Source organism: Tigriopus californicus, chromosome 10, assembly GCF_007210705.1.
Source record: "Tigriopus californicus strain San Diego chromosome 10, Tcal_SD_v2.1, whole genome shotgun sequence".
NCBI lineage: Eukaryota > Metazoa > Arthropoda > Copepoda > Harpacticoida > Harpacticidae > Tigriopus > Tigriopus californicus.
In genome coordinates this window covers 4,965,941-4,989,053 of record NC_081449.1, presented here as the reverse complement: position 1 = coordinate 4,989,053, position 23,113 = coordinate 4,965,941, and the positions used below count along the sequence as shown (strand labels likewise).

At 41.3% G+C, this 23,113-nt stretch overlaps 3 protein-coding genes across 5 annotated transcripts; 2 read left to right on the top strand and 1 right to left on the bottom strand.

Annotated features, from left to right (window-relative positions):
- Positions 1-1,385: 1,385 nt before the first annotated feature.
- LOC131889324 (coiled-coil domain-containing protein 141-like) lies at positions 1,386-5,614 on the top strand. The gene is made up of 5 exons (XM_059238411.1): positions 1,386-1,524; positions 1,918-2,126; positions 3,254-3,790; positions 4,324-5,514; positions 5,564-5,614. Exons 2-5 carry the CDS (start codon positions 1,938-1,940, stop codon positions 5,612-5,614), a joined length of 1,968 nt encoding a protein of 655 aa, XP_059094394.1. The 5' UTR covers positions 1,386-1,524; positions 1,918-1,937.
- On the top strand, positions 5,534-12,772 carry LOC131888436 (muscle M-line assembly protein unc-89-like). 2 transcript variants are annotated; one of them, XM_059237288.1, is made up of 7 exons: positions 5,534-5,943; positions 6,254-6,382; positions 6,456-9,062; positions 9,126-9,419; positions 9,482-10,444; positions 11,156-12,445; positions 12,503-12,772. In XM_059237288.1, exons 1-7 carry the CDS (start codon positions 5,668-5,670, stop codon positions 12,740-12,742), a joined length of 5,799 nt encoding a protein of 1,932 aa, XP_059093271.1. In that variant the 5' UTR covers positions 5,534-5,667; the 3' UTR covers positions 12,743-12,772. The 2 variants fall into 2 exon arrangements, with proteins under 2 accessions (XP_059093271.1, XP_059093270.1); XM_059237287.1 differs by having other exon boundaries at positions 9,482-12,445.
- Positions 12,773-13,739: 967 nt separating this feature from the next.
- Positions 13,740-17,841, bottom strand: LOC131888902 (organic cation transporter protein-like). 2 transcript variants are annotated; one of them, XM_059237850.1, is made up of 2 exons: positions 17,639-17,841; positions 13,740-16,690 (listed from the first exon to the last, which is right to left on the bottom strand). In XM_059237850.1, exon 2 carries the CDS (start codon positions 15,522-15,524, stop codon positions 13,869-13,871), a length of 1,656 nt encoding a protein of 551 aa, XP_059093833.1. In that variant the 5' UTR covers positions 15,525-16,690; positions 17,639-17,841; the 3' UTR covers positions 13,740-13,868. The 2 variants fall into 2 exon arrangements, with proteins under 2 accessions (XP_059093833.1, XP_059093834.1); XM_059237851.1 differs by having other exon boundaries at positions 17,583-17,657.
- Positions 17,842-23,113: the final 5,272 nt, after the last annotated feature.

Sequence of the window (23,113 nt, the reverse complement as noted above, 5' to 3'; positions counted from 1 at the left end):
ATAGGTGAGTTATGACACCATTTTAAAAGCACGCAAATTTGACAGACTCAAGGTGTTTGTACTCCCTACGAATATTTCATGGGAGCACATTAAGCTATGAAGGAGTCCGAGAAAGCAGAAAAGAGGACTTCATGGTTCGAACTACCTTGGATTTTCGAGGGCTTGAAGGTGCTCTCAATACGCACATTAAGCCTCTAAGGTCACTGCAATTGGCCCTAGATCCTGGTTTGGGACAAAGCTCATGAATGCTTTTGAAAGCATTCAGATACCTTTCGTACCTTCTCTGAATACTGTACAGCCCCAACCTTACTAGCCTCTCCCAATACGAGAGCTCTCTCATATCCTCAATGTTCCTTGTAAAACATCTTTGGACCTGCTTGAGCTTTTGAAAACCCACTGAACACATTGGAGCCCAAATGGGTGAAGCATATTCAAGATGAGGCTGAACAATCGACTTGCACCGAGTTAGCATCGTGATACTATCTCTGGACCTAAACGTGCGATATATCCAACCACATGTTTAAAAAGCCTTACCAACTTTCAACTGGATATGCTCATCGACTTTGCATTATCTTGGAGGACTACACCTAAATCCTTCATGGATGAGACCTGCTCAATGTCCTTACCTTCATCATCTAATAATGGAGTGTCTAATGGCGTCGACCCAAAAGTTATTGAACGGAATTTCATTCCATTCAATGCCATATTGCTGTTATGATCGTAGAATGAATTTGATTAACTTTCGCCCTAAAGGCTTCAAAAGAGATGGTCAAAGTTATTTGATAATCACCCCGTCTAGTTTTAATCTTCATCTTACTCTTGGTGAGTTACATAAACCTTGGAAAAAATGCTTTGAAACAAGCCCCATTTCAAATAAGATTGAGTCAAAGTTTTTTTTAAATTTTATTAACACATTCTGAAAAGGGAATTACAGTTACTCCACCCAAAGCAGGTTGATTGGGGCGAGAATATGCTCATAATCCATAAGTCCGTGTCCACGCTTGTGTCTTTTATTTGACCCACAGCTCTGCCACTTGGAAAAAAATAAATTTGTTTATACAAGCCAAAATAATGGGACGATCTAGATTTCGAGTCTCTCAATCGAAAGTGCCATTCTTATCCGGGTATTTCTTACACCTGTCTCGTGCCCTCCTAATTGCAATCCAACAAACGGGTTCGGTTAGTCCGAAAACCTCGAAAGCGCTTCACTCCCCTGAACCCAAGACACACACCCCAAAAAACGTCCAATGAACGAAAGGCGAAAGTCGGTCTTTCAGAGCTTTTTTTCGCATCGACAATCTCGGTAATCTCGTTCGTGGGTGAATGAAGTGCACTACTACTTAGTGAACTCCGGATGAAAGCCATGTCGATCTCTAAGAGATCGTCTGAGATGTAAACACCATTCTAAGTTGGGGAGATCATTTATCTCCAAGTGTTTACAGAGTGCTAATTTTGAAGATCACATTGGAGTGGAACAGGACATTAGTTTTGTCAATCCTGGAAAGAGACCGAGAAACAATGATGGTAAGGCTACTACTTCCTTGTCAGAACAAATAACTATTTTCTGCGGATATTCGTTTTTTGAAAGAAGGAGGGGGAATTGGACGACGGTATTTTTAATTGCGAAAAGCTTTTATGACGCTCTAACCCGGGTTTTATGGACCGTGTAATAGAATGTGAAATGGTGAGACTAAAATATGGAGTTCTAAAACGAAGAAGAAATGATGTGAATGCTCAAGGATTTGTTACCGTCCCTAAACGGGAGGATCAAGTTACGTTAAATGAGCAAATCATTATTCACTCGATAAGAATTGACCGTTTTAGAACACAGCTATCCTCTACCCAACAAGATGGGTTTCCTCGAGTTCTGGATCTTTGGGCGTGGAAACTATGCGAGCTGTCTCTTTTTGTTTGCAGCCTAATGAAGTCGCATAGTCATGGCTCCAATTTCGTTAAGTTCCTCCAATAGTAGTCCAGAGGTGGTGGAAGGTGATCGAAATGACAGCACTTTATCCACATCCTCCAAAATGGTCAGCACTACGACCATCAGCACCATTGCAGTCCAGAGTGGATCCACTCGAATTATCATTGCCATCTTGCGAGCTGGCTTACACATCACAATCAAGGTACATACAAGAATTAAGGAAATAGTTTATTCGATTTGTCGCCCTTTGTCGTATTTCATTAACGTTCAATATTGTTTGCCCCACTAAAACTTTAACAAGACAATTTTAGCAGATATTACATTGGGCATCAGAAGTGTACAATCAATAATTAGACTCCAGCAAAATATGTTGTCTTCCCGTCGAGCATAAAGTGTAGAAGTCTTGTAGCTCGGAGCATAGACCACTGAAAATTATGGACGTACCTCGACCAAGACTAGTCATAACAAAAAGCCAATTCAGCCGCAATTGCCTTTAGGCTGTCTGTATATAACTATATAACTTTGGTCCGATTTGTTAGTCAAGATATCAGGGCTGCCAAGCATACGTAGAAAATTGCGTTTCATTGAGCTTCAAGAAAGCTATGGAAAAGACGAACCTGCAACATGACAAGACTAAAGGTGCAGCCTTGATGACTAGTCTTGATCATCGAGATACGTCGCCTTGGCCGTACAGCAGAGGTGCAGCCTTGATGACTAGTCTTGATCATCGAGATACGTCCATAATTTTCAGTGGTTTATGCTCGGATGTACGAAAGAGTTGACCTGAGGCATTGGAAAGAAAACCGGTTAGTCCAACCCTCTCGAATTTCTACCGGACATACGAAAAAACTTTTTTGTCGGAGGCTAAATTATAATCATATAACAGTGTGTGTCCATGTGTTGGGTTAAAACCATACGTACTCTTGAGCCGGACAACTTGTTAATTTCTGTTACAATCTCTAAAATATCATTTGATTTGGCTCAGAAAAAGACTACATTACGTACAGCATTGAATGATGAGTTTAGAATTTTCGACAGATTCTATTGATGCCTTTGAAGAAACTGGAAAACTGATTACGAGATGTGGTGAATCCTGCTAAGCCTATCAGTTTCGTTTTCTGAACCAGTATTTAGCATAACTGTCTTGCTTTGTTTACCCCTTTCAACTAATTGAATAAAAAGAGCAGATTAAGCTTACCTGTCTTGGCTTTCTTAACAACCATCAAAATAATGACTAAATTTGACATGTCTTAGAACCAACCAATTGGGAACAAAAGAGTGAACTTATCCTTTGGCCTTCTGAAAACAATTGGAATCTTTTTCTTTTAGATCCTGGATATGCAGCCGGGTATTGCTTACATTGGGAACAGTTTTGGCGATGCAGCAGAACTTCAGATGGCACATAATGAAGTTATTAAGAGTCTTCAAAGCAAGCAAAGTCCAGTGGAGGATCTCTTGAGACAAGCGGACGGCATGATTGCCAATCAAAAACCCCGAGCAGAGGTCTATTCAGCCATGGCTGACTCCTTGGGTCAAGCATGGAGAGACCTGAACGGTCAATTGGAACAAAGGAAGACCATTTTAGACCAGAACTACATGTTCCAAGGACATTTCCAAGACTATCGTGAAGTTACAAACGACCTGGAACATTTATGCATCAACCAAAAGATTCCCGAAGATCATGGATCCGTCGAGGTAGCCATAAAAGCCTTGACCAAAGGCAAGAGGACAATGCTAGAATCTTCTGTTTATGCTTTGCAAGAAGGCGACACTCTCCTTGATATGCTCCAGAAGATGAAGGACGATATTATCATGGACTCCAGACCAAAATTCATGAGGAACTCCTTTTTGCTGACGATTGGACAGGTGAGGGTCTACTATTTCAAAGAAAGATAATTTTTGTAATTCTAAAGTCAAAAGAGAATCTTTGGTTTTTCAAGTTATTGAAACTAATAATGTCATCAAGAAGGGACGAAAATAATTGTAACATTTGGATCACAGAAAACGGAACTAAGAGCTTTGGTTTGAATATCATTTTCAATCTCATGCAAGAAGTTTGCATTCATTAGCCAGTGTAGCAGGGCCAACGAGGCAATCGTCTTCTTCCTCTCTGAAAATAAAAATATCAATCGTTAACAAAATTTCTTTTACAGAGGTTTCATACCATAGCCAAAGATCTGTTCAATTTCATTCCATGGAAAATTTGAGTAACTTGTCTCAGTCAAATTCAAGTAGTGACTAATTATTTGGGTAGGTGCTGATCGGAAATTCCTCAAAATCACTTGGCTCTTGGAAATATGTCTTCTTTTTATGACAGGCAATGGCGAAACTCAATCTATCAAAAGATTTGAATGAAAATAAGCCACACATATGTTCCAAGGCACACATTTCTGTTCCAGGTTGAACTTTGGCTCGAAGAACTCCATGACAGGCGTGTGGCCGTAACAAATCTCTTTGAATGTCGCTTCGAAGCATTAAGACAGCAATTAGATCTGCTGAGAGTGGGATCAGACCTAGCCCAACTTGACGAGCTAATTCGCGAAAAGACGCGCGCATTATCGTTGCTCAAGGATCTAGGATGTTCCACGTCAACCTGTGATGAGCTCATCCGACAAACCATGTCGATGCAGAACGAGGCTCAGCACATTTTGAATCGTTGTCTGGAGGTGGTGTCCAATGGAAAACACGGCCGAATGGAGGCATCTGCTCAGGCTTATAAGCTCGTGGAACAAGCCGAAGCTTACCAGCAACAATTGGACCACCGACTTGGCTTACTAAGCCGTGCTTCAGGGTTTTTTCAAAACTCTCAGTCTGCCCATTATCACATGGACCAACTGGAACTCCAAATCCGGAACGTGGACCCATTAAAGCATTCTCGGAGCGCTCTCGACACGCTCGAGTCAATTTACGACACTCTCGATGAATCCATTGAGACTGTTGTTAAAGACGGAAATGATATCATCTATCAAGCTCACAGTTCCGAGGCCACGACAGGGATAAGCCATCTTTTGGAACAATTAAAGTCGAGGGCATCCAACTTAAAGACAATGTGTAATCTCAAATCGTCACAGGTCATTCGTGGAGGAGAAGCTCTCAAGAGTTTCGTCGCAAAACTCGAGGAATTTGATGCCTGGATCAAGGATGTTGTACAGACATTCCTCGAGACGAATAGCAACATGGGAACAAGTTGGGACACATCTAATTTCTTCCTAGAGAATCACAAGGACTTGGTCAATAAGATCCACATGAAGACTTTTGAATTGGAAGGCTTACGAGGCGCTCTAAAAACAATCGCCAATCAGTGCTCCAACGAGGAGACAAAAGCTGTCGAAGAGAGGATGGATCGATGTAACGAGACTCTCACAACCCTGATGCAGGTCATTAGTCAACGACTGACGATTGCCGAGAAATTCGTAAAATTCCAAAAGAGTTTCGAGCAAGTGGATAATGAAATGTCAAACATGGAGCAAGAGCTTCGAGAAAATAACCAGGCCGATCGGATGCTCTTCGAATCCTCTTGGATCTTCATACAGCAGCTCCATACTCAAATATCGAACATGGGGCGGAATATCATCCAGGATTTGGATCATGTAAACGAGCCACGTCTGGACAAAAATGCCACCATCAGCTTCGTCCAAGATGCGACTCAGCTTCTCAGCGAACGCAATGCCCTTCTGGGAACCCATCTGAATAGCTTGGACATCCAAGCCAAAGAGGGACAGTTAGTGGAAGAGGAATGGACCATGATCCATAATGAAAAACGCCAATCCATGGAATTCTCCAATCGTATCGACCACGAGCTTTTCCCGCTGATTAGCGGGGATCTTAATCGCCCTGAGACGATCTTGGCCAACCTGGAGGCGAGAATATTGCAGTTGCCAAAACAGAAAATGATGTCCGAGAGACTTGTTCAACTCATCTCAAGAGTGGAAGACCTTTGGACCCGATTGCCGGAGAGCAAGAAGCCAGAGGCGAAGGAGCTCATTTCAGATCTGAGACAGAAACTGAAAGCTCTTCAGGTATGTCTAAACAATCATTGAAGCTTTCGAAGGAGTAAAAAAGATCAATAGCAAACATGATGAACCCAACTATTTGGAACGTGTTCCATTGGACACGAACTTCGGGAAATTTTAAGCGGGTCGGAAAAAAGGGAGATGGAAAATGCAGCCCTAGAAAAAGAAAGGTTAATTTATGAGAGAAATGTAAACAAGCCATCACTTCAAATAGAGAAAGTGTAAACAAGATGAACTGCACTATTCTCAACTCCCACGTGAAATAATTGAGAACAAGTGGGACATGATGTTAACGAGACCAAATTCCATGTTCCAGCTATTGTTCAGTGAATATGAGCTGATCTTGCAAATGATGATCCCATTTTTTAAGAACTACGGAGAACTCTATCACACAAAAAGGAATCTGTTGAACCAATATCAGGAAGGGAAAATACCAAATGATGTCGTAAGTAAATCGGTCAGGCGACTGAGTTGTATCACTCCTCATAATTAATCATCATGTACCATAAATCAAATAGACTGATGCCGAGCTTTTAGCTCGTGAGCACGAGGCAGGAAGAACTTCTTTACTGGAGATCCTTCGATTTGCCAAACGAGAGCGGGATTCCATTGTGAAGAAAATTGGAGATCAAAAGTCCAAGCACCTCCTCAAAGCCGACAAGGATACTTTGGAAGAACTTCTGGACACTTTCGAAACAGACTTTCAGACAGCCTGGAACGAACGAAAGAAGGTTTTAACCAAACATGCAAAGTTCTGTCTCTTTACGACAAGCCTGAGGCAGTTGTCCCAAGACATTCATTCCCTTCAAGAGACGGCCAAGATTCGAACCACTTTAGGAGAGACTTTGTCCTCGGTGAATGCTGCTAATGCTTACCTACAGGAGATCCAACCCCTTTTGCAAGATTTTAAGCGAAGGATCAACCTTTGTGAACAAGAGAGTAAGTCAATTATGGAACAGATGCCAGTTCATCGAGCTACGGTGAAATTGGGCTTGGACCAAGTGCATGAAAGATGGAACATCCTTCATGATTGGCTAGACACTCACGGACAACGCTTGAGCTCAGCCGTGGAGTACTTTGGCCTTTTGGAACAATCGGAAAATTTTTCTCGGGATGCCAACAAGACACTCTTGGAATGGTCTCAACGTATTTCAAGTCTGAATAGCAAAGAAGACGCTCATCAGCTAAAGCTTGAGATTGAAAAGTTCATTAAGATCCGTAAATCCTCTCAGAATGAAATCATTTTAAAGATATCAGGCATGGCAGGTCATGTCTTTGGAGATGCTACGGTTCAAAAGACGCAGATAATTCAACGAGAACAAGAGGACACCTTTGATGCCTTGACTAAATTGTTCCAACAAGTCGACTTGTATATTACCCACGAAAAGAGCATAAACGAAGGGATTGCTCGTAGTCAAAGGATCCAAGCGGAGGCTGAGGCTAATATTCGGGCTGCAAAAGCAGAAGCCGAGGCCGCCCGAAGAGCTGTTAAAGAAGCGGAAGAGGCCAGAAAGAGGGCTGAAGAAAAATCCATAAAGACCAAACTTACCCAAGTTATCTGTCACGAGACTCAAACCGATGTTGATAAAGAAGCATCTAAATCGTCCGAGGAGAGATCCTTGGCACCAAAATTTGTGCAATATCTCCAAGATCAAGCTCTTCTGGAAGGGGGAAGATGTGTTTTGAAGGCCAAAATAACAGGGACGCCCGAACCTCAGATCACATGGTTTAAAGATGGAGTAGCTATTTTGGGCAATTCCGATTATTTCACCCAAAATCGAAACGGAGAGTGCAGCTTGACCATAGAAGAAACGTTTGTGGCAGATTCGGCAAATTGGAGTGTCAGAGCCTCTAATTGTGCTGGTTATGCGGAGAGTCATGCCAAACTCACTGTAAAAGAATTGAAACCAATTGAGACCCCAAGCCCACCGAAAGTGACTCTACCCCTGAGAAATCATCAACTCGTCGAGGGAGAATCCCTAGAGCTCCGTTGCCAATTTTCTGGCTTCCCTTCACCCCAAATATCTTGGTTTAGGGACGGAATATGCGTTGATCGCTCGAAAAACTTCACCATTGGCGAGGACCAGGGAGCTGACATTTTGAGAATTGAACAGATCTCATTGAGTGATAAAGGCGTGTTTTCAGCTAAAGCGGTGAATAATGTCGGTCAATGCAAGACGGAAGCCAAAGTGGAGATCAAGTCTGTCGCTCCAGCTTTAATGCCAGAATTTGAGGTTCCACTGGAAAACCAAGAGGTTGTCACAGGAGAAGCTGTTCTATTGGAATGTTCCGTGACTGGAACCCCTAATCCGGAGATTACTTGGTTCCACAACAACCGTGCCCTCAAAGCCTCTGGTGACATTCGGTTCACTTATGATGGCTCAAAAGCTCGCTTGATGATAAAACACGCGTTTCCCAAGACTCTAGGGCATTATTTGTGCAAAGCTAAAAACTCAGTCGGTGAAGCCACCTCCACTGCCACCATAGCGAATAAACCCATAGTCCCAGACACCTCTGACAGCGAAGCAGTTGACGCAGAACCGGTTCGTGCGAAGTTCAAACCAGCTTTCAGGGTGCCATTGAATAATGTGGAAGTATTGGAGGACAAGAACGTCATGCTCGAGTGCGTGATCGTGGGAAATCCTGCGCCAGATGTGATGTGGTACAAGGATAACTTTCCCCTGAAAGAGAACTCAAATTTGACAATAACATCTAGAGGCGATCACTTCCAGATCTGTATGAAAAATGTGAGTCAAGATCAGGGTGGCGATTATAAGGTTAGAGCCATCAATACTTTAGGTGAATGCCAATCAACATGCAGATTCAAGATCTTGCCGAAGAAAAAGACATCCGTTTCGTCAACCCAGACAATAGAAGAAGTCAAGCAATCGAAAGTAGTCCATACTTATTCACATTCAATTGCCAAAGACAATCGTGCTCCAAGATTTATCAAACCTATCCAAAGTCAGGTGATCGACGAGGGAGGCAGTGTGAAATTTGACGGGATCCTAGACGGAACACCATGGCCCAAAGTCACGTGGACTCATAATGGGGTGGCATTGAACACCAACCCCAATTTGAAGTTCTTCCAACAAGGCCAGAAGGTGTCCTTAATGATTTCAAAGGTAAAAATTGAGTAGCTCCTTCTCACGTTATCCTATTTAACAACGCACATACTTGTTTTGAAGGTTGAAATGAGTGGAACTGGTCAATATGCGTGTCATGCAGAAAACGAAGGTGGTTCCTCTCAATGCACCGCTGAACTCCAGGTCCAACAAATAATTGTTCCACCAAGTTTCGTCAAGAAGTTGAGGAGTTGTCACTTTAAAGCAGGAGATCGGATCATCATGGACATTGAAGCGAGTGGGCTACCACTTCCAATAGTGTCTTGGTACAAAGATGGCGTCTTGTTGTCTCCCTCAAATAAGATACAATTCCGACAACATGGGAATCATTTTAGTCTGATTGTCACGAAGTCAACAGTAGGTTAATTTCTCTTGAAACGGTTATAAGCGATCCCGTATACTTTATCCCTTCCTTTTAGGTTGATGACAGTGGAAAATACTCGGTAGAGTTGACAAGCTCGTCTGGTCAAGCTATTTCGCAATGTCTAGTTGATGTCAAGGCCAAGCCAGTGCCGATTCAGGGACCCAAGGAAAAAGACATGGTTCTTCAATCTAGAGCCTTGAACGTTCTGTCAACTTGGAAAGGGTCCAACAAAGAGCTCCCGGAGCTTTTACCGTTCCCTTTCAAGCCCGAGGAATCTGGTCCACGGAAACGAAACCGCGGAAAGGTTCCAAAACCATCCAAGTTCATCCCGGGGGAAATGTATCATTCCGACTACGATACAGATTGGGAAGGAGCTTTGCCAGCCAAATGGAAGCCTTGCTACAGTGATGCTGAAGATCTCTATTACAAACGAGTCAGACCACAGCTGGACTGGAATCGGAACTCCAGAAGGCCCGAACGAAACCCTTCACCGCCTTGTCCTCATAAATGGGAAAGTCATGAGGAGATTGACAAACTTGTGGCCAGTTTAAAAGACCAAAGAACTGACCTCCGGAAAGAAATGCAATCGATCAAAACTAGCCACCTCACAGAAAACATAGAAGAAATGACGAAGATTACTATCATTTCCACCAGATCCTCTTCAACCCAACAGAGCCATAACAGATATTTGAAGCCTCTCCCAAGTTCCCAACCCTTATTGGAAGATGGCGAGAAACCCAAGATTGACGGCATTTTTGCTACGGTGTTTCGTGACGGTCACGAACATTCTGAACCAAACGATGAAACGGATCCTCTAGAGGATGATGTGAAATACTACAAGAGTCATGCGGAAGTGGTCCAACGACCAGTAATTCCCATTGTAACTACCAGTGCCTTTACTCCACCGTCAAGTATAACCACGACGAAACCTAATTCTCCTTGCGACGACATCTCGTTTAGTTCGCAATCCACGGTGAAGCAAGCCAAGAAGACCAAGTTTGTGGGCGTGAAAGAGAAGGTGAAGATTTTGGAACAAAAAGTAGAGGATTATCTCAGTTATGACTCAGAGCAAAGCGAATCCAGGGGTGCCACTCCCGTTTTGAGACCTGAAGAGATTCCCGGTGCTGTCCGTGTGTTTCCTGTTCCATCACCCTGTCACTCGCGGAAAAGTTCCACTACCAGAAGTTCTTCAGCTGACACGAACAATTGGTATCGGCGCTTCTCCTCCAGTCCATCACCATTGACGACTCCTGGAATGCAAAGGAAATGGAGTGGTGGCACGCCCCCACCCATGTATATGCCCTCTGGACCAAGGCACCACAGCTTGACTAATCTAGAACCATTTCCTTTCAAACCAGATGCACCGTTAACTAAACCTCGATCCAAAATTCCTCCACCTCCGTCCCCGTCCAAATTTATTAAAGGGAAATTTCGTGACAGTGACTATCATTCTGATCTTGAAGGTACCATCCCGCCGAAATGGACACCGTCCGGAGCAGTGAAGCAACCCTTGGAATCCTTGGGTCCTAATCCTCAAATTAATCTAAATACAACAGATGTTGAAAATGACGCCCAGTTTGACGGGCCAAATCCTGAGTATTTCCCCTTAAACCCCAATTCAGCTCCCAATAACCCGAGTCAACCTTCGTCCATGACTAGCTCCACTGACTCTCAGCAATGGAGTACCAGTATTAATCAACAATACCAATTATTTAATTCTCAATCTCAGTTTCAACGTGGCAAGGATGGGTATGGGTGTTCATCCGAGTTTTCTCCGGGCAGTACTTTGGAAAGGGGAGGAGGAGAAGATAGAAGAGGAGGCGTGTCTACCAGTGCTTGTAGCAGCATTGATCGGGCATATTGGTCCAAGTCCAAAACAACTACGGAAACAAGTGCACAATCCGTGGAGGAAACCACTCCCACCAATACACTCGGTAGATATGACAACTGTCGGACTCCCACAAATGACCCATCTTTTCCCATTGACTCGGATTGTCAAAACCTCCCCAAAAAATCATCCCCAAAGATCAAGAAACGCCATGACGGTTATGAAGCAGATACGGATGACACATTGAAGCGACGCAAGAGTGTCCGGGAATTGGCCAGTTCGTTCCAAGAAGCGGAAAATGCGTGCCCTTCACCGAAGCCTATCCGACCCAATTACCCAGGGTCAGAAACCGAATACGACTCGGACTTTGAAAGCAGGACAACTTCCTTAAAGAGATCTTTTTCGAAACTGAGAGAACCGTCGTTTATGAAATCCAGAGCTTATGTGCCACCTAAATGGGCACCTGCTCCCGGCGAGGGTCAGTCTACTGAAAAGTCATGTCCCATGACAGAGTCCATGGCCTCGACCGAAATTCATCGCACCTATTCTTGTCAACAAGAAACAAGGATGATCCGATTTGATAATCAACTGGTAGCAGATGATTCACCGATGAATACCTCCGACAAGATTGTGTTTGGCCAATCTTTCAATGCCGGGATCAAGAGCAACTCTCAAGAGCTTCCTCCCAATCCAAAGTCCAAGCGAGTCAAAACCATCCCTCAATTTTTCCCAAAGAAATTCATTCCAAGAATTTCTTCCGCGACAGAACCCACTTCATGGACTTTTGAGGATCAGGGTTCAACTCAATCAAAAATAAAAGCAAAATGGGCCCCATCAGACTCGGAAACCGAGGAGCCTTCATATCGAAAAATTCGACCAAATTTGAAGAATCAGAGCATGATTGAGTCAGGGAATCATCAGAGCAACGATTCAAAAAATAACTCGGGCATAGTTCATAATATAAAAGTGGAGCAAAAGAACGAATCCGATCACCGAACACAATCACATTCAAACTCCTACCGATCCACGGACCAAGGATTAAGGAAAGTTGATCCCGAAACAGGATTGTTGTATTTCAAATATGATTTTGGATATGAATTTGGCTTAATGGTTCCACAAGAGGAACAATCAAATTCTTCTGCTTTAATCAAGTCTATGTCTGAAGACCTGAGACCTAGAGTTGGATCCGAGGTAAGTGCAAACACGTTTGCTTGAATGCAATTTTGAACGGCTGGTTGTTTCTTTCAGGTTCTAATCGAAATGATCCTAAATGTTGGGACAGATTGCAATGTGGAATGGCGATGGAACAATCAGCCTCTGCCTGACGACAAAAGGAGGCAGTTCTTATCTTCTGGATCTAAACACACTTTGGTTATCAAGGAAGTTCGAACTGAAGATAATGGCATCTATACGTGTTTAGTTATTAGTCCCCTAACTACGGAGACCAGATCTTGTACGCTTACAGTTGAAGGAGAAACGCTGTTGTAATTAAATAAATGATGCCAATATGTCGCACCATTCTAGTTTTAGATTTTTTTATAGCCCGGTTACCCAACTGATTAAACATATGGAACATATTATTGAGGAACTAGATAGACACGAGTCAGTTGATGCTGTCTATTTCGATTTTGCCAAGGCTTTTGATAAAGTTTATCATGGCCTTTTTTTGTATAGACTTCATGAAATTGGGATCCAAGGTAAGGTTCTCAGATCTGTAAGAAGCTTCATTCATGATAGGAAGCAAATAGTAATAACAACAACAATCTTTATTGCGACTCTTGGTCATAGTACGGGTCCCCTCTTTATAAAATATTTGTTGACCCGCTTCAAAAGCTAAAATATTACTGTCAGTCTCTCTTCTTATGCTGACGACACCAAGTTAGTTTCTGGTAGGAATGGCCAAGATTCCAGTAGCCTGGCAAAGGACCTAGATACAATCTACTCTTGGGTTACTGAAGGTAATATGGCCCTGAACGGAATGAAGCTAGTGAGGTGTTAGATCATTTGAAGTAGTGATCGCCCCAGAAGAATGCTTGACATTAAGAATGACCATAATTGTAAGCGGGTATTACCTGAAGGCAACTTGTCTCCAAAGTCACATTTTTATGATTGTGTGGCCTCGTTATGGTAATAACCGGCGACCTCAGGATAGGTCTATAAAATTTAAGCCCCTGTGCTAGGTGTTCTCCATTTCAGAGAGTTATCAAGGTATTCCACCTTGTGCTTGGGTCAAGAGTGCTCAATGATCTTGTTCACTACGGGAAGCATTATTTAGGATTTTCGACCCTAGCTAGATGTGAACAGAACATCTGGGGGCAAAACCATAAAACAAAACACGGTTGGCGTTGCTACTTTTTTAAACTCAACCTAACCTAACCTTATCTTACCTAACCCAACCTAACTATACACGATATTAATAACCCTTAAAGTGTCTATCTAAACCTTGTAACATTTTGCCACAAATTTAAAAATGAACACCGCCAACTAATCGGTGGAGAATAACGTTTATTGCAAAACACAGGGCATATTTGAACATCGAATCATTAGAAGCTCACAAAATGCATTTTGTTTCCTTTCTCACTATAACAGGAGTGACGAGTGAAGGCTGAAATAATCATAAATTCGTAGTTGAAGACTCAGAGAAATTAACTCTCATTTCTTCGTCTTTCGTTAAAGTTGGAGAGTCAACAGTTTCTGGCAGATGAACTTTCGCGGTCTCTTTCAAAAATAACGCCAGTCCTCCGAACAAAATAGCGGGAATTCCCAAAACAACCATAGGGAAAGGCAGCCAGATCATTTCAAGTTTGGTAATGAATGGTGCCGTAACTCCGGCAATGCGAGCCACAAATGAGCACGTGGCCACGGCTTGAGACCTGAGATTGGTCGGATACAACTCTGCGGTGTAAAGCCAAACCGTGTTCATGGCCATTGTGGAAGTCACTTTTCCTACCAGAAACAACCCCATTATCACTGTGGAATTTGACTTATCCATAAAGCCCATGGCTATGCATGAAATACCCAAGGAGGCCATTCCCACGACGATTAAGAATTTTCGGCCGAGCTTATCGACACTTGCCATGATTATCAGGTTGGCAGGTAGGTCCACTAACATTGAAATGACATAATTCAGAAACATATCGCCCGCCAGGCCCTCTACGTTGAGCGTCAGAGCGTAATAAGACAGAACCGATGTCATCCAAATCCCAAACAGAATGAGAGTTTGCAACAGGAACTTCTTGGCAAACATGTTCCAAGGACCGAGTCTCCTTTCGTCATTGGTCTTTGCTCTGGCTGCCATGGTCTCTAAAATGTAATCCATCTCGTCCAGGTCTTCCTCGGAAAGGGCTCTCTTATTGACCTTTCCCACATGCCGCAGTTTGACTTTGACCTCTTCAACTTTTCCATTTAATACCATCCAACGGAGGGATTCGGTAAGGCAAAAGTAGATAATGGGGAGTGCAATCAATGATATCAGACCAGATCCCAGATGAATATAACGCCAGTCCCGAATGAAATAGGCGATCCCAGGTAACAAAAGGTTGGACAACGAGTACCAAATAGAATTCAAGGTGTATGCAAATTTCCGAACTTTCTTCCCAAAGAGCTCCAAGACCATAGCATGCCCCGCAATCCACATCGCACTAACGCTCACGACAGTCAAGAACCTAAATGTGGCGTAGGCATAATAATTCGGAATGAAGCCTCCAACTATGACACTGGGAGCTATGACGGCTAAGGCGAAGGTCAAGGCCAGTTTCCGACCCAACTTGTCGCTCAGGGGTCCTCCAATAAGACACCCAACCATGACACCGACCATTAGAATGGATCCCAAGAACTTGGTTTTGTCCGCCTCCTCGCAAACAAGATCCAGTTCAGTGACAAAAGTTGTCTCAAACATTGTATTGTCGTAAACATAATCCAAGCATTCCACGGTTTCGGTTGGATTGAAAGACTCCTCACCACAGGAATTTCCAATCACTTGAAACATCCGGCATTGAGAATATTCGGTGGCCTCTTTCAAGAAATTTTGCGATAAATCATTGGCTGGTATGGAGAAGTTAAGAAAAGGAGCATTGAAGGTACTGTTGAGTCGGTCGCAATTTGGAATTGAACACCTATGATCAGGTGTGTATGCCGTAAACAGATGAATAAGGAAAGGAACACTGTTTGCGGCACTCTGGAGCAACAAATAACAAAACTGCCTCCATTGCCAAAGCCCATTTCCACCCACAAAAGTCTCTAAAACGTAATCAAAGTCGAATTTGTTCATTTCTGTATAATATTCCACACTGATCTAACGGTCGGTAAGTTCAGCGCTATATTTATTCAATAATCAACCGCATTAATCTTCAGTTGCACTAACCACAAATTTCCGAAAAATGCTTAATCTCTCATGTCATGAAGAGCAACATTTCGCTATGAAATTAGTCACTTGTCGTTTGTATTCCTCTGGATGGGTCTTCAAATGAGCCACATGACCTGAGGTGTCAAAATCATGGTGAAATATTGCTCTAGATTGAGAAATTTGAATTTCAACGAGGCCTTCGATAAATTTGAAGGGGATGAGTCGATCTCGTTTGGAGTAAAGGAACAGTAATGGGAAGTTCTCGTTTTCACTTATCATATAATGTCCAGGTGATTTGTGGACTTTGGAGTACGACTTCCAATTTAGAAATAGCTTCTTAGCGACATCATATGCACTGGATAGACAAAAACCCCAAGGATCACCTCGCAATCTGTGTAATAAGATGTAAGCAGCCAGGGGAAAAAACACGTTTTGATCCTCTTTAAAGGCCCTGTGGGTGAACTTCGGGCCAATATTCGATGCGAAATGCCATGGACCTGGGCAAGAATCCAAGATGACTCCTTGAATTCGGCCAGATTTGGATAACAATTTCACAATATGTTGATAGATGGCGAATCCGTTGTTCGAAAGGGAATGAATGAAAAAGTTCTCTTTACTATGAAGGTTCTCCAAGAGTTCCTTAGTGATTTTTGCTTGAACATTTTGATCATATTCGAAAATTAAGCCCTCAGGGAGAGTGTAAGAGATGGTTTTGTGCCCAAGCGCATTGTATAAATGTGAGTATCTACTTAGTTGTGTTTCCGATGCCCCGTAAAATCCCAAAACAATCACTGTTAATGGTGTGCACTTTTCTTCGAAATTCTTCTTCTCATTGAAAGGGATTGAAATTGTTCCCAGTTGTCGAAGACAGAAAGGGTGGCAGTGCCTTATTCCGGCATACAAATACGGTCTCATCTTTGTCACCAAAGCCATAATCGATGACATAGACAACTGAGAGCAAATATGGTTTAAACACTTCGAATTTGTATTCCTCCACGCTCCGGCTAAGTTTTATTACATGTCTAGGGGATGGATTCGTCGAATTCTCGGTTTAACACAGGCACTTATTCCATTCTGAGAAGATAAATATTCTGAAATGAAAGATACACACAACCTTGTTTAAAACACTTCATTGTTCTCTTTCAAATCAATCGTCAATGAGACAAGTAGGGCCTTAACCTCTTCTTTACAAAAGGACCGGATTATAGTTCCAATTCCTTCGGCTAAGATGAGCAATCCATAATCGAACCATTCCTCGTAAATAATGTAATTTCTTTACTCGTTACATTTTATAGAATCTAAATGGCCATTGCTTTAAGGCAGTTGGGTCATCAAGGCCAAACAGGGCATGTCAAGTGAAGGAATTGTGCCCTGTCAAAGTAGAACCTAAGATTGTTACTAATTGTTGAGGGTTTGCAACAATAACATTATAAGCCATGTTGAAAAAACAGCAATGTTCATGAACTATTAAAAGCTTCCCCCCCTAATGACCTATACACTGCAAGTCTTGGAAATGTGAAAAGTTGAGAAATTTGCTTTTAACAACCTCAAGCCAAAAGATGGGTTCCTTTCAACAAACTGCTTGGTAACTTTGGTCTGAATCAGGTTTAAATGGTGACACGTGAGCTATGAAGTATTGGAAATGCGAGAGTCAAAGCCAAGAACACCTTCAATGCCGCTAAAGTAAAGCACAAATGTTTCGGTATTCGACGAGAATATTAACCATAAAATCTTCAAGTGGTCGTCAGTTGCTCAGAGAGAGAAACGAATAAATGAGGTCGCTATGGAGGTCGAAAAAGGAACGATTAATCATGAGTACCCGATGAACGAGTGTTTTTTGGCCCTTTCGGATCGTTACAATTGCACTTTATGAAAATGTAAAGGGATTACATTTCCTTAAAAATAAGGAAAGAATTACTGTAATTTCCCCACTAATGCCCTGGACACAGACCCCCCTTAGGGTAAACTTATAAGCACTAGTACCGAGAACTAATGAGTAGCGCTAAAACAGGACCTGAAGAACACAATCCTCACTTTACCTTTGTACGTGATATTTTTTGCAACTCGCCAATGTTGTTCGCAATATTCTATTGGGTAATCGATTTATTGGCGGATTTGGCATCCATAAACTCACTGAACCTATTTTTACTTTGATCATGATATGTCTGAAATGTCAGAACAACTTACGGATCTTACGAAATTGCAATTGAAATAACAAAGTAAAACAGATGTGCTTCCAAGCCACCAAAATATGTTGGAAGCAAAATCACAGGCATCCTTTTCCTCTTGTATATATAATATCAGTCTGAGTGCGCACATCAAAACATGGAAGCTGTGATGGATTGCTCCATCTTGATATGTTAGTCCATGGAGTACGGTTAGTCCATGGAGTACGTCAGTGGTGGAGTGGAAAGGTCTGTCGGAGCTAACGAGGTTTTGTAGAGCTTTGCGTTACCTCATGATCAGATGCATTCCCGCTGAAAGAGTTCTCAATGAATTCCATTTTCATGTTCATTCATGTCAAGAACTCGATAAGGAGGTAACGCAAAACTTCTAGCGAGGTTTCAGAGAGCTTTCCACTCCACTACTGCCGTTGTTAGTCATGTCTTTATAAACCGTACTCTTCCAAAAAAAGTCGTCATCCAACTCGTTTGGGGTCAACATGTGACCCAAAGGCAGACCTTATGTTGCTAATGTAATTACTTGAGGTGTAAAAAAGTCGCTTAAATTTGGGAAAATAGCGTTTAAAAAAAGATGGGGAAAAAGGCGAAATAGTTGGGGAAAATAGTCCATAAAATATGCGGAAAACAAGCACTTAGTGTTGTATTTCTATAGTTTGAGGTGTGAGAAGCTAGATTGACAATATAAAGCCTCTGGATATTATACAGACAACAGCAGGCCCAAAAAGGTAGCTAATTTGGAAATTGGTTTCCTAAAACTTCCGAAATTGAAGGGTTTTCCCCTCAATCTGGTCAACCTGAAGAAATTGTCAGAAAATTTCCATTATCCAAGCTTTTTCAATTGCAAATTACAATTCTTGGTTCAGCATTCTGTATACGACATTAAATATTCAAAGGATTACACACGTTGCAGATCTTACAAGGGTGATATTGTGCGGAATTATAATCTCACCTTTGATGGCGCATCAACAACTCAAAAGTTGTATGTTAAGTAATTATAACAAAGCATTTCTCATCAAAATCGTCTTACGAGTTCTTGGTGAATAAATAAAAAAATCTGCATTTTTACAAAACTAACTGTCAGCTTACATAAAGAATTGACAAATCCTAAACCAAAAGAAAAATACGAATGTTAGAGGAGCCCAAAACACTATCGTTGAATCGCATGTTCAGTGATTACATCAAAACTTGTTAGTCTAATGACAACAAATGAAAAAGCCATTGATTACCAATTCACTTCTAGCAACTTAACGTCCCTGTTCATTATCAATTATCAAGTACAGTTCTAGATAGCTTTGTTCATAATGTAGATCTGGTATAATTTTAAATCCATAAAAGTCTTGAAATACTACTTCGTTTTTCAAAAGCTTTTCCAATCCAAATTTTCCTCGAGATAACTTTGACTGTCTTGTAAATTTTCTTAAGCATCATGTTTGATTTTTTAGGAAGAAATGGGATAAACATTTTTAAGATGTTACTGAATGATGATGTCAAGTTGGGTGTTTCTCGGGGCTCCATATGAGGTCCTCTCCTTTTCATCATCTTCATTTCTCCACTTCAGAAGCAGTAACTCGACTTTCAGTAAAGTCAGTATCTCCTCATATGCTGATGATCCGAAATTAGTTTGTGGTAGGAATGGCCAAGATTCCAGCACTCTGGTAGAGGACTTAATCAAATATACTCTTGGGTTGCTGAGATCAATATTGCGTTGCATGGAATGATATTCCGTTCAATGACATGTGGATCGACGCCATTAACCACAAAAACATAAGTCCAGAGATAGTATCACGATGCTGACTCTGTACAAGTCGATTGTTCAGCCACATCTTGAATATGCTGCGCCCATTTGGGATCCAATGAGCTCAGCAGGTTTGCAGAAGGTCCAACAGGTCCAACGATGTATATGTAGTACCACGAACTTTTTAGGAATGAGAGAGCTCTCGTACTGGGAGAGGTTAGAAGAGTTGGGATTGTACAGTATTCAGAGAAGGTACGAAAGGTACCTGATACTATACGTTTCAAAAGTATTCATAAGCTTTGTCCCAACCCAGGTTTTAGGTATAACTTTTTTTGAAACTTTAATTCGTTGGTGGACCAGACAATATATGACTTGAATGGTAAATGAGATGTATCATTTTGAACTGCCGGGGTAGCCTAGTAGCGGAAGCAGTAGCTGAAAGGGAGTCCGCAAAAATAAATCAATAAATTTTCTAAGATTACTCTTTGAGGCTTTTTGCAATTATTGGATCCATTTTGTTTTCCTTGTTACTGAATTTTCGATGAAAATGAACCATCGACTGGCTTTCTATTCATGATGAATCATGCTTTTTGTACAATACACTTCCGTTTATGTTTCGTTCAAACGGATCGCTGTCATGTCTTGTACTTTCCATAGACAATTTCCGGTAGAACATTGCTTGTGAATTCAATTAGATACCACATACTTCTGACATTTGCAAATCATTATCCCGAAAGATTTGCAATTTGCTAATTGTTATTTGTCCCACTTGGGAACTTATTTTATGGGCTTGGCATCTACGGTACAGCCGTCGTCATAAGGGCCCTTTTTTGCAACGTCACACGGCCCAAAGAAAACGGGTAGAGGCACGGTAGATTGCTACATAAACTGCTCTTGCCTTGCCTTGAATGCAATTTCTTTTCCGGACATTATGTGACCCGAGGCACTAATAGAAAATAAGGTTTTGATAGAATTAGTCAAAAACAACACAAACGCATTATAATTCAATAACAAGGAATCGGCCCTTTTAGCCTTTTATTTGGTAGAGGCTGAATGACAAAGCGCCCTCTGGAGTGCAGAACGTAAAACATATTTCGTGCAGGGTAATGGGGCTATTAGGAACCCCGTCCCTGGCATTTCCGTTTTTGCCTTGAGGAAAGTACCTACATCTAGAGACCCTGGTCAGAGACGCGCGAGGTTTGACAAGTGGCTCCAATTCGAAAAAGATAGCGACCAGTTGAACTAAAAAGTTTCCAAACAGTTTTTGAATTGATGCGCTGTATAGAAAAAGAGTACTGTCTCGACAAGCACCATTGAATATTTTCTTCAAGGACACTGCGAAATTTTACTCAAAGACAAGCTGATTTATGGATATAGTATTTTAGATTATTAAGAATAGTTTTGTTACTTTCTGAACCCATTTTTGATAAGAGTAGATTGCTATAATATTTAATTAGATTATTCAGATTAACATTATGGCATGTAAACTTCCTGAGTCTCTCAAGAAGCAACTCCCCTTTAGTCTGAACAATGTAATATGTTGAAATTGTTGTAATCTGCCTTTTGAAGCACATTACTCCAAATTGACACTGTCAGCATGCGAGAAATCAGCATGCCAACTTCATCTTATTGAGAAATACCATACTGATGCAATGAATGGCAAAAGACACTTTAATGTTGTATAATAAGTTGGTTGAACCCAAGGTGAATTAGATGTGCCATAAACCATGCAATACAAACATGTTAGGTCTTTTTGGAAGTGACTGACTCCCTGTTGAGAAAGTTTCCAAATAAAGCCCATGTGCGTTGACAATAGGCAGGCAATCAGATCGCTCGAATTTGATGACGTTTCCTCAACCTCGCGGGTCTCTGCATCCAGGGTCCCTACCTACATCGTGTAACGGCATTCCCTTTTTGACCGAGAAATGCGGTTGGAACAAATTCCTCGCTATGACAAGGTTCAATCCTTTTTTTAAGGAACGGCTAAAGTCTCGATTTCACGATATCGCAATCTGAACTCAAATATTAACTTCGATATTTCACCATTGATAACGGTAAAATAATTTATGGGAAAAGAAGTTATTTTTGCCCAAGAAATGGAATGCTTTAACTACTCTGTTTAAATTTAGCGATTGGTCGGGAGAAAATCTCCCTTAGACTTGAGAACGTTGCACCAAATTTCCCCACTCTTCACATTTCCATCCATAGCTTAAGGCACCGGCTTCTAACAAAGAATCTCCATCAGCTTGATAATCTTTAAGACTGTTTTTCGTTCACGACTTTTTATGTTATTGTTGCAAATCTTCAACAACCATGACCTGAGACAAAAAAGATCTAGGATTTAGATTTGAGATACCTGACTGATAATTACTTTCATAAAAAGGCAATGATTTTCATATTAATACTCAGTAAGTATTTGAAAAGAGGAAAAATATTTGGAAAATTACATATTCGATATTCAATGGAATGCTATTATAGACCATAATTTTCAACCGTTTTCGATCGAAGACACTCAAATAACGGCGAAAAGGATCAAACTTAAGTCAACAAATCACTTTTTAAGGGCCAATTTATCCAAGGAGCATAATCAATGTTAAAACGTAGCTTAATAAAACTTTGTAATATACTATACAAAACATATTCATAATTTTCATTAGTTTTGACTTCTTGAATATGTCTTTTGCCTACCAAGTATCAAATTTCACGACGCCAAAAATATATCATTCAACCTCATCTAAAGTATGCTTTTCCTATTCAGGCTCCAATTAATTCTGGCATTTTTCAAAAGATAGACTTGATCCAACGTCCTTTCACACTGAAAATTGAGTGAACTGAAAAGCTTTCTTATCGGGATAAGTTGAAACTAATACGATTGTACAGTTTACAACGTAGATGCAAAATCTTTTGTGTTTTCTAGTGCTTCAAGGTCTCTGCAGGCATTGGATTTCTCAATATTATTGACCGTTGAGCGATTTTGTGCGAAATCCGAGTTAAAACTAACCAGACCACCACCAAAAATTAAGGTCTTATGATGAATATCAACCACTTGATCACTTTTGTGACTAATTTGTAAGACGAACAATTTCGACCAGGGTGGCACACTAAACACCTTGTCGAGGATGATTCTAAAACTTCAATCAAAGTTGCCTTTGTGGTGTAAATGGAACAGGGGTCAGTCATGTGAGATGTAAATCACAACTTCGTCACTTATGTGCTGAAAATGGGGTCATCTAAATTCGTAAATGAGTTAAAACCAAGAACATGGTGGATTGAAAAAACAGTGCTCGTTACACTTTTCTTAGTTTGGTCAAGCTCAATCTTGCATTGGATGATTATGCCGAGGTCACCAAGAATCGTTTCACACATTGCAGAAAATTGAAGCAAGTTCCAACTCAAATAAAGTTGGTCCAACATTGATATCGGACAAGGAAGAAATATCGACATCATTCAATAAATACTTTGCCACAGTCGAGAAGGAATTAAATGACGAGTTAATCGATGGTTGTAACGTTGTTGAATTTCTCAATCATATTCCGATTAAACCTAAGCAAAGACCTTATTATTTAAAGGGTGTCCGTCGTTGGGAAATTATGAGG